The 12057-nt window shown below is 31.8% G+C and overlaps 1 protein-coding gene across 1 annotated transcript; it reads right to left on the reverse strand.

Moving 5' to 3' along the window:
• Positions 1–5585: 5585 nt before the first annotated feature.
• LOC137825867 (long-chain-alcohol oxidase FAO1-like) lies at positions 5586–9914 on the reverse strand. The gene is made up of 3 exons (XM_068631663.1): positions 9479–9914; positions 7820–8092; positions 5586–7584 (listed from the first exon to the last, which is right to left on the reverse strand). Exons 1-3 carry the CDS (start codon positions 9710–9712, stop codon positions 5824–5826), a joined length of 2268 nt encoding a protein of 755 aa, XP_068487764.1. The 5' UTR covers positions 9713–9914; the 3' UTR covers positions 5586–5823.
• Positions 9915–12057: the final 2143 nt, after the last annotated feature.

A 12057-nucleotide genomic window follows, 5' to 3' on the forward strand; every position in this document is an offset into this window, starting at 1 on the left:
ATGGAGGTCGATTAGGTGGAAGGGAACAACTTGTCCATCAACGACAGGATTCCCAGAGTGGACATTCGCTGGTGGCAGGGTTCCCCCAGCTAGAACATGCATGGTGTAGCAATAAGGAAGGTACCACTAACGACAAGCGATGTCATAGAGATGGTGCATTATGCTGCACCCGATACTCGCCTGGTCAGGTGGTGTTCTAGGGCATATTGCGTGTTAACTTGCTCCTTGAGTAGAGGACTTAGCTGTGCGGCTGGTTACTACACAGAAATAACGTTCAAGTTGCCCCAACCCAGATGACGACACGTGTAGGGTTGGATGCTACCTATTACTCCAACCCAGATGATGACACGTGTAGGGTTCGATGCAATAGAGAAATGACGCTCGAGTTATCCTAGCTCAGATGATGACACGTGTAGAGCTGGGCGCTACCTGCTATCCCAGCCCAGATGGCGACACGTGCAGGGCTGGATGCAAGCCACGCGTCCAAAAGCATAACGGCCTGGAGAGAGAAGAAACCTAGCTATAAAGGTAAACTTAACAGAATTTGCAGAGGTACGTTTTCATTACGGCTCATTGCTAGGGTTGTGTGCTTTAGTACGGTCCTACATAGCATATTTTCTCTCAGTTTTTGGGTGTTCTTGTTACTGACTTGAGCGTCGGAGCGCCACCGGCCGCAGAGGCGCCACCTTGTGTTTTCAAATTCTCAGAGAGGCTTTCTGTGGTGTGGACTTGAAGGGCACGTGGAGTCAAGCTGGTGGGGAGGTTCGTGACGAGGCAACGCTCTAGCGCTAAGTCAACCGGCAGGATCAATACTATATAATATAAATTTTAAAAAATACAAATTATAATACATAAAAAAAAATTCATAACATTAAAAGAAATCAAAAAAATTAAAAAATAACCAACCTTGGGTGAGAAGGCTTCGTTGGTGAAGAGTGCACACAGAGCGGAAGCGGTGGCGACGGCAGCGGAAGCAGTGACGGACAAGGAAGCTGCGACGGAGCAAAGAGAAAAACCCAACAAGAACCCACGAAGGCAATGTAACAGTACTAACCATGTAAGAAACCAAACCAAAGAAAAACGAAAAAAATGTATACATTCAGTGCATCACAAAGAGAGGTCGAAGAACTTACCAAATGAATGAAGCTGCAGAAGAACAAATGAACGCAAAGCGCAAACGCGAGTTGGAACGGAGCAGGAACAGTGCAAAGGAAACGCAGAGAGGAGAAAGAAAGTATAAAAGAATGTGGCGCGCTCCAAATGTTAGGGTAAAAAAGATTTACAACTGCAGCTATTAGGTAAAGTCGCATTTGTAAATCAAGCGTATTGATTTACAAGTGTGACTAATGCTATAACTGCACTTGTAAATCCAAACGCTTTGATTTACAAATGCAGCTTTTCAAATAGTCGCACTTGTAAATCAACATAATTTCAAAAATGCCACCATATTTTTTACGAATTCGTGTAAGCGCAAAGCCACACTAAATAAATAACATTATTTTCTTCATTTTGCACTAGGAAAGAATCCTTGCAAATCCTTATAGAGCAAACTCAATCCCCTTCCCTGTAAAAATAGTAAGGTATTTAAGTTATATTATGATATGTACAAACCTTCAATTGAACTTATAGCAAAAATAGATAGTGTTATATCTATTATCTTAAGCTTTAATATTAATATCAACTCACAACAAACACTTAGTTGGCTGCTTGAGTGGTCAGTTATAAGCTGGTTTCTTTATACACTAATTATTTTTTCCCAAACATAAACGAAGTATTACATTGGTTAAGAAAAAATATATTGAATTATCATTTATTTTTTCAATCAATATAAAAAAGAGAGTATCTTTTTATATCAAATCAATGCTTAATTTATTTATTTTTTCTTTTTTAATATTGATGGTAGTTACATTGATTTTCAAATTGATGTAAACTATTCATTTTAATAATTTAAAAACGTCTCCCTCAAAATATGTCATATATCTGTTATCATTAGGTGTGATTTACATATATAACGTGCGTAGGTGTGATGCGAACTATTTAAAAGAAATATAAAAACCAAAACTGAGTCTCTCCTAACATCTTTTTGGATTTTTATAATAATTATAAGTGGTTGAGTTTTATAAATTCTTTTATATTATTTTTTTCATAATTTTTTTTCCAGCTTTTTTTCTCTGCTAAGTTATTTATATTAGTAGAATAACTTTTTTTTTCCACTTTATTCATATAGTAAACATAGCGTATTATTTTTTTTACAAAATATATAGACATGAATTAGATTAGATATATTAGTTTTTTCTTTATATATATAATATATAAAATAATTTAAACAATTAATTTCAATTTCAGCTTCAAATATCAAACCATAAACGGCGCACTTATGGAAACAAAATACCCAAATTAATTTAAAAAACAATTTTAATCAGTTATCAATTTTCTTTTCCTAATTTTTAATTATATTTTTATATCGATTTATTCTTAACACCCTATTCACATTATTACTTACTTTTTCCAACAACTAACATAACTATCTCAGTTATGTCTTCTTTATAATTGGAAGGGCCTTCAAAGATATGGAAAGATATATATTTGTGCAAGCACTTGATAATTTAATAATAGTTAAGAACTGCTAACCACATAGTGCTGCTTCCTCCAAGAGCCACACATTCATCTAATAATTTAGTTGGTATATTTCATTATCGTATTAAAACCGAATAATTGTACAACATCTTTGGAAAAACAATATTCTCTAAAGAATTTCATTTTTTTTTCATAAATTAAAATTAACTTGTACAAGATTTAAAATTTAGAGAAGTCATACTAGCTTTAATTTTTTGACAAGCTTATTTTATTTTATTTAAAGTCTTTATAATGCCAAATATGTGTTTAATTTAAAATAGTTATTTGTAGATTTGAAGTATATTTATTATAAATAAAAATGATTTTAATGTATGTTGGCTCTGCGGAATCGAAATGCCAAATTATAAAGATTATGTGGATTAAAAAAATTCCAACACATATAAAACTTGTAAAATAGAAAAATAATTTCAAATTTCAATCACTTGATTAACAGTGTGTGGGATTGATCACAAGTTATATCAGTTAGAGAAATTATTATTGTCACTATTATTATGCAAACACATTGGTATATTATTATTAATTTCAAAACATATTGGTATATTATTTTATCAACCACACGTATACACAAACAATTAATTTATCACTAGAAGCTAGTTATAAAAAAATTGATAAATAATTTATATTAATAAATGACACATTATACAAGTGATTGATAATATATATCTATATGTGAACCAGCACAACACACATGTACTCACAGAAATGAGAAACATAATAGATATCGATCACGTAAACAAAATGCAAGGCAAAAAGAATGTGGGTCCCAAACATTATTTCATCATCTTACATAAAAAAAAACTCATAATTTTTTTTTGTAAAAGTATAATTATTACGAATAATAATATTTTTTAAAAAGGACTTCTATATTTAAAATTTTGTAATCAGAATTTCAAAGATTAAATAAATAAAATCATAAAATTTGAAATAATTTTATATATTTTCAAAAATTTAAATATTTTATATATATTTGAAAAAATTATATATCTTTATTATTTGATGGTGAAATAAATAATAAATAAAGTAGGTATGATGCCGAATCGAGCCAATTTAGTGCAACATTCAACTTACCATATTAAATAAGAGGATACAAGTGACAGATAAATTAGGTATGATGCATATGCCAATTTAGCAATTGCCGCACCATCAACTTTCCTATTCAAAAATACAGAACTTCTTTTCCATATCATTATTTATATTTAAATAAATTATTCCTTTAACCTTTTTTAATATTCTTAGTGGCTAATTTAATTATTGAATTATGAAATATTGTCAATTAATTATTAAAAACAAAAAAAAAACTTATTTAAATCTTAAACGTATTCGGTGATTAATTACTATTCACCCGGACATATTTGTGAAAATTGCATTTGTTTGTTTCTGATTCATGCAAATGTGTTCCGCGGTGCATTGCGATAATAGAGAAGAAAGATAGTTGAATTTTCTTATTTTACTTTGTTACCCGGTTGTTTATTCACTTTCAAAATCGTGAGGCTGTGGTTGAAGGCTGTGCCATGGTGGTTTGTTTCTCTTTGGTGTTGTTTTCAAGTAAACATTCATGCACAAATAGACTAAAAACACAATGAGTTTGCCTTCATTTTTTGTGGATAACCGATGTTGAGTGTGCCAATAATTGATGTTGTTCCATTTTTTCTTGATAATCGATGTTGGCTAGTTTTTCACGGAAAATTAATGTTATTTGCAACCAAAATCAATTTTTGTGATAATATGAATTTTGTTCTCGCCGGTTGACCTCAGGTTGACTGGATGGGCAAGCTCCATCTCTAGTCTGTCTCCTCCTGGCGCACTAGAACAACCCTCCATTGAGACAGGGAGGTTGTACCTATTGATAACATACTAAATAATAACCAGTTTCAGTCTCTAGTACTCAGAAACAACCTTCCTTTACTGGGGTCTCAAGCCCCTTTTATACTTATTCATCTAACGAGAATATAATTTCTACTAAAACATAAAATAACAACAGAAAACCACTGTTCATGGGCACCACTTATCTTTAGGTACTAACAGCATGAACAAAAATTAACATGTGCACCATTATTTTTGGGTGCTCCTCTTTTATTCTCAACAACTATTAATTAATATGTAACTAACATGTATTAATTAATATATAACTAACTTGCATATTATCACAAGAGATAAAATATCTCTGTTTAACATGTTCACCCATTATTCTGTAGGTGCCCTAATTCTTCATGTGTCATGCATGCAGCTTTTTCTGAAAACCCTAGAGCTCTTGGGCCTTAGCGCCTTCAAGGAATATTTACTTGTGCTAGACCCGAATGTACTATACACACCAGATGCATGAATTCTCCCGTAAATTAGGTCTTTCTTTATATAAGTTTCAACACATACGATCTCTAGGCTCCCGCTTACGTAGCCCACCATCGCGACCAGTCCACCGAGCCGATCTACTCCACAGGTGCCGATGTCTGATGCGATGTCCGAGGTCTGGCAGTACAATTTTACTTTAATTATTTTAATCCAAACAATCTCACTTTCTTCACACTTTTTCCTTTAAGTCATCTCAAATTTACTCCTTAAAATTCATTCAGTCAATAAATAAAAAGTTCACAATAGATTTCTAAGATAATTTTATCTTTACAATATAATTTTAAAGATTAACTTAACTTTAAAGAAGAAACTGTTTATTATTAAGTTATAATATAAAAGGACTAATTTATATTTTTTTTTATATTTAAAGATTAAATAAAAGTTTTCACTTTTTGACACTTCTACACATTATGGATAATTGGTTTCATTATTGTATAAGAGAAATGACAATGACATTTCTTATTCTTATTCACATTTGAAATATAAGCAGACATGAGATTTTTATGTGATTGATTTTCTTGTTTCCATATACAAGAGTACCTTTACCGAGCAAAGGAAAATGAAAACTCGAATTAAATATCCCCAGATACCAATAAGAATTAACAAATCCCCATATTTCTATTCACACAATTACTTAATCAATTCTCATATTTGCTTTCTTAATAGGAGATGAAGATTATAAATTCCATCATGTGTCCCTTCTCTAATCTAAACATTTTCTTTACCAAAAGGTGCATGAAAATGAAAATAACTCTATTTGAAAACTTATTTTTGTATTAAAAGGCACCTAATTTGATGATCAAACTGGAATTGCATGCCTCCAGTGATGACGAAAATTCAAGGAACTTCTGAGATTTGACCTCTTCCAAGGTAGTCTACTATTCTATTAGAGATACAGTATGCAGTTGATTGGATTGTGATCATGGGATTGACTCCTACTGCAGTAGGAAGCACACTAGCATCACAAACAAACAACCCTTCAGCCTCCCATGTCTCTCCATTTTCATCAACTGCACCTTCTTTTTCATTGACCCCCATTCTGCAGCTCCCCATTTGATGTGCAGAACTATACAAGTTCCATTTATCACCTGGTGAAAGTGCTCCCTCCATTGGACACACACTGTCCAAGAACTCTTGCACCTTATCTTCACTAACGCCACTACACCTGAGTCTCTGGCCATCACTTCTGTGTGTGCCTACCTCAACTGCTCCTGCAGCTATTAGAATCCTCAGTGCTTGTTGCATGCCAGCCCTCATGTTTTCTCTGTCAATTTCATTCAACTTGTAGATGATCCTTCCTTCTGATGTCACCTGTCCACAAGCCATGTCTCTTATAATTGTGATTAAATGGGCAGTTCTGGGGTAATTCAGCATTCTTTCTTTGAAGTCTAGTCCTGACTCCCAAGGAAAAAGTGCAGCAAAGCATGCTGGTCCTAACGAAGGGGTTTCAATTATGGCTCTTGAATCGGATTTGGAGTCTGTTGATGGCACTTTGTGGACTGAAGTTATTATACCTCCCTCATAGACTTTGCCCTTAAATTCTGAATTATTTGATTCTGGGAAGTATCCCCATGTCATTAGGACAGGGTGGAGATGGAGGTTCCTACCAATGTTCTTATTATGTAGTCCACTAGAGATTAATAAAGAGGGTGTCAAAAGTGCCCCACCAGAGGAAATTGTCACTTTAGCCTCAATTTGTAGCTTCATTGTGACTACTTTGTTCAAGACTTTTGCCACCACTCCCAAGCATTTCTTCTTTCTGCCATTTCCACTCCTGTTGCTTTCCAACAATAACTTCTCAGCTTTGCATCCTGTTATTATTACTGCACCTTTGTCAACTGCATCTACAAGCCAAGTAGCTTGAGTCCCTTGTTTCTCTCCTTTTGGACAGCCATAACCACATGAGCCACAGTAATGATTACCTGAAGAGTTTCTTGCCACATAGTCAACTTTGAGGCCAAGATTCTGACACCCTTTTCTCAGCACTTGATTTTGGAATCCCTCTTGTGTACAGTTTTCTGTGACTCCAATCCTTTCACATACAGTCTCCATTGCAGAGAGATATTCTTGGCTTGAAAAGAAGGGAAGCTTGTGGCCCTCAGACCAGTCTTTCAGCACCTTGTGTGGTGTTTTAATGCAGGCTGACCAATTAACAGCAGAGCCACCACCCACTGTTGATCCTGCCAAAATCAGTACTCTGGAGTCCGCAGAAGCAAGGATCCCTCCAGTTTCATATAGTTGCTTCATGGAGGGACCTTCTAGAGATGAATAGTCCTGAGGAGAAAAATAGTTTCCTTTCTCAAGAACAACCACCTTGTGGCCAGCACTTGAAAGAACAGCAGCTGCAACACCTCCACCACAACCAGACCCAACAACTACTGCATCACATTTGACTTTGAGGATGTTGCTTTTGAAGTCCAGTGTAACATTGAGGCCTTTCTTGGCCAGAGATTGTTGAAGAGTTGAATCAGATTCATGCATGGTTTCTATAGTCCCCTTTTCAAGGGGCCTATTATTGGAGACATTATTCTGTTTCTCATTATCTGATACCTCATATCCAATGGCTTTCCATGCTGGGTTATCACCATTTTCATCAACCTGCAAAAATTTCAAGAGATTGTCTATAACTTTAATCTCAATAAAAAAAATATTTACGGAAGAACTTAGTTTAGAAAAACACTAACAAGCCTAAATAAAAAGGAGACGAAATAAAACAAATGAGGGAGCAAGAGTATTTGTTTGGTAGAGAAATGTTATAATGTTATAGGAAATCATTAGTGCAGATGACAAGTAACAATTAATAAGAGAATTTTGGACAAAGGCTGAACAATACCATAGAGAAAAAAGAATAAAGGCACAAGACTTTGACATAAACAAATGCCAGTCTAATAGGTGTGAGGAACCTATGCTTTAACCACTTCTGCACAATCTTTTCTCTCTTCTCCAAAGACATGTTTGAAAAGTTGTTGATATATGGCCATTTCTCACCAAGACAGAGGAAACCACAAAGCAACAAGGTGCCCAACCTTGTAGCCAGCATCCATAAAACCACTCTTACCAGTATTAGTGCTTCAATTAAGCTCGTATTTGTGAGCAATTCAGCAACCTGTTACCATTGAAAATAAAATACGATATATGAGAGATATGAAGATTGCCGACAAAGGATTACTCAACTAATCTAACAAATATTACTGTGCTGGTTCAGTTTTAAAGAGTTTTTTAAAAAAATTTCCTCTACCATATATGAGAGATATGAAGAATACCCATTTATTTATTTTTATCTAATTACATGTTATTTTTTGGGGAAAAAAAACAATAAAATTAAATCAAATTTTTAATATTTTAATAAAAAAAGTTAATGTCTAATAAAATAAAATAGATATCAATAATACTTTTATAACAGTTGCACTTAAAAGTATAATAAATTGATTTCAGAAGTATAGGGTCTAGACTAAATATTAGTTACCTTGGTCCCTATCACCACTAGAATCTTAACTTCGGAAGCTTCATTATGGCAGCAAGTGGTTTTGAATGAAAAAAATAGAGTTAAATATATCGAACCAAACGATACAGTGGATATGGTTCAATCCGTACTGGGATAACATTCTAAAACAGGGGATTTCTTATATGTGCTCCAGAAAAATGGTATGCACTAGTATTTAGGATACAAACTCATCCTAACTTTTTTTTTCTGCAATTTTTCACAAGTGTGTGAATGCCACTCAAGTAAGTAAAACTGATGGAAAACAGTATTCTTTCAAGTGCATGACAAGGACAGACAGAGACAGTAATGAGTAGCTGCGACAATCTCAGTTATTATGAGTTACTTTTTTAAGGTATAAGGTCAAATGATATCGCCAACTCATTTAATGATTTACATATTCAGTTACGTGTATCAATCCTTGTACTTCAATCTCATACCAGAGGTGAATTTCAATCTGCATTTTGAAATTACTTTCTTTCCCTTGTTATGAGTTCATGAAGGTACACACACATTCAGAGAATGCAGAACTGCAAGGATTTGAGAAATTAGCATATGGGAACCATGTGGGTCCCACTTACACACTCCAGCTGTTTCTTGTCAAGAGTAATTTCTTGCAAATCAGAGAAGGAAAACATGTGATGAAGAAACTGTTAATTCAATACTATACTTGTATACTAATAATAATCCTATAGAATAAATTGTATCTTAATTTTTTTTAATTTTTAATTTTAGATATCATGAACTCTTTAAATGCAGATAGAGTTCATCAGTTATAAGAACAGAACAACGAAAATGATCATCATTTTTAAAATATATAAACTAAGATCAAACTTCGGTCAAATTGAGTTTAGTCCTAAGCTCTTCAAACACAGACCAAAAATTCTGTAATTATCAAAAACTCAGCAACCAAACAAAAACATCTGTTTTAAATATGAAAACCAAGATCAAATTTGACAGAAAATTACGACAACAAATGTATATGTTTTCCAGTACAAGACATATATATACCTCATGAGGGATTGGATAGCGAGAACCAGAAATGTCACAGAAGGACTGCAGAAGCTTGGTGTCGTCATCACCAGCTTGGTCTTCTTTTCTGCTCTTGAAAGCATCCATAGGCAAAGGAGGCAACACAACCTCACACATGCTTGCCAGTGACTCCATTTCAGCTGCAGAAAATCCATGTTTATACTTGCTATGCCCTCTCCCTCCCCTTAACAGTGGATGAAACTCCCTTCTCATATTTCTCTCTTTTTTCTCAGTGATCACAGATGATATTGATCACAAGCTTAGTATGCTTTACCACCTTATGCCAGGTTTAGTGAACTATGTCTATGAACATGCACACACATATATATATATATAAACATAGAATTAGAGAATATAAATTGGGAAGAAAATGGAAAAAAGGTACACAATATATAGTTGATCATAAAGTTATTTTTGTTTTTTATCATGTTACTTCATTGTTGTGTACTTTTGGGTTGCGGGGGCATTAGGGTCATTTAACTTCGGTAGTTGTGTACATCACATGTGGAAATTTGCACTCTTGGATAATTTGGGTACCATGGAACTAAATTGGTCTACCCAACCATTAGATATAGACATTCATTAATTAATGAATTATGAATTTTACACTTATCATTAAATAATGCACATGCTGCCATTTAAAGAATTTGTTTTGTATCTTTTCACTACCAGCTTCTAATATAGACATTTATTATTGAATTATTTAATTAAAGAATGCTTTTTATATCTTTTACTAATTACCAGTTACTGAAAAAACCTTTTAGAAAATAGTAAATATTTTTAGCTATTTAAAACTTTGGTCCTTTAATTCTTAATTTCTAACTCTGATCATTTAATTTTTTTTCTATCATGATTTATGTTTCAAAATTTTAAAACATCTCTCTAATTTTGGTCCCATCCTCGCTTTTGCATATGCTTTTTTTATATTTAATTAATTTTTTTATGAAAACTTAAATAAAAGAGTAAAGAGATACCATTCTATAATTTTTTGTACCATTTTAAGTAAAAATATATTTTCTTCAAATTAAAATAATTTTATTATTTGGCAAAACATATAATTGTATAGTCTTTCTATTTACAAGTAAATGCATAATTCCTAAATTTAAAATTATTATTTACGTTTTTTACTTTTTTAAATATATTATTTTAATATAATAGAAGTGCGGAAAGAGTGGAACATGTTCTCTTGTTTGTTGTAAATAAAATATTAAGATTAGAATTTAATCCAACCAAAATAAAAAACATCAGAAGTTGATGATTTAACAAAAAAATACATTTTTTTTAAATGTGAAAATTAAAATTACTGAAAAAAGATCAGAAAATCGTGTATAAAAATTAAAGAGTGCTACCAATTAGCCAATTTTTTCTTTTTATCTTCTTAATTACGACTTTACAATACCATATTTCATTTATACATTATTCAATCTCATTTTGTCAAAACCACCCTTGATTTATCCGGTTGACTAGTTATATAATTTTTTAAATATTAGTAATAGATAAAGTTGTGAATATTCCTAGTTAAATTTTTTTTAACAAAACTAAAGTATAATATCTTTGATATTTATATTCCTGTTAATTGAAATTTCCCTCTGAAAAGTTACCAATTACATTTTTTATCAGTAATAAAAAATAAATAAATGGAAACCACTTCAGGGTTGGTCAAACCCGAAAAATTACCAGATTGCGTCTTAACCATAGAAAAATGTGATATATTTTTTTTATTTTCAAATAGTCGTAATTGAAGTAAGTTTTCTCATGTTTTTACTAATGCTAGATGAGTTTTCAATAATTTATTTTTTATTTTATTTTTTTGAAGTTAAAAAAAAATAAAAAATAGTGAGATAAAAAATGAAGTATAAAACTAAAAAAAAAAAATCTTTTCGTCGGAGAACAACGAAATATAACAAACTTCTTGTTAATGAAAAACAATAGAAGTATTGTAATTAAAAGAAAGATAAAGGAGGTGTAGAGGTAACTGAATTTATGTTTCAATTAAGATTATTTTAAATTTAAAAAAAATTAAAACTAAATTTTTATAATTAATAGAAGTAGAGGAGAAGTTATGGAGGGAGAATTTGACAATAATAATAATAATAATAATAAAATAAAAAAATAAAAAAAATTTAGACAATGTTTTAAATTTGGACCCCTAAAGTTATTTATATGCAACTTTTACAGTAGACTAAAGATTCGACTTTTTATTTTCTAGCTTTTAACAAGGAAAATGTATTTGATTTTTCGTCGGCGTAATATTTGCTGCTAATAACGGAAGTGAATAAATTAATTGCTTCTTCTAAACGTGCGTTTTAACTTCTGACACGAATCTGACTTTTCTAATCAAACATAAAAAAGTTAATAATCAATTGTTAGAAGAAAAAATAAATCATTAGTATTTTTATGTATTAATATATTCTACATGTGTATAAAAGTAGAACCTAATTAGTTGATTATATAAACTTACAAAATCATCTATTTTATTGTAAACTTAATAGAAGGTCTCAACAAAGTATTTAATATTTTAAAATATAATTTAAAAATAACAAAAATATATATAAATA

This window comes from Phaseolus vulgaris, chromosome 11 (assembly GCF_000499845.2).
Source record: "Phaseolus vulgaris cultivar G19833 chromosome 11, P. vulgaris v2.0, whole genome shotgun sequence".
NCBI classification, from domain to species: Eukaryota; Viridiplantae; Streptophyta; class Magnoliopsida; order Fabales; family Fabaceae; genus Phaseolus; species Phaseolus vulgaris.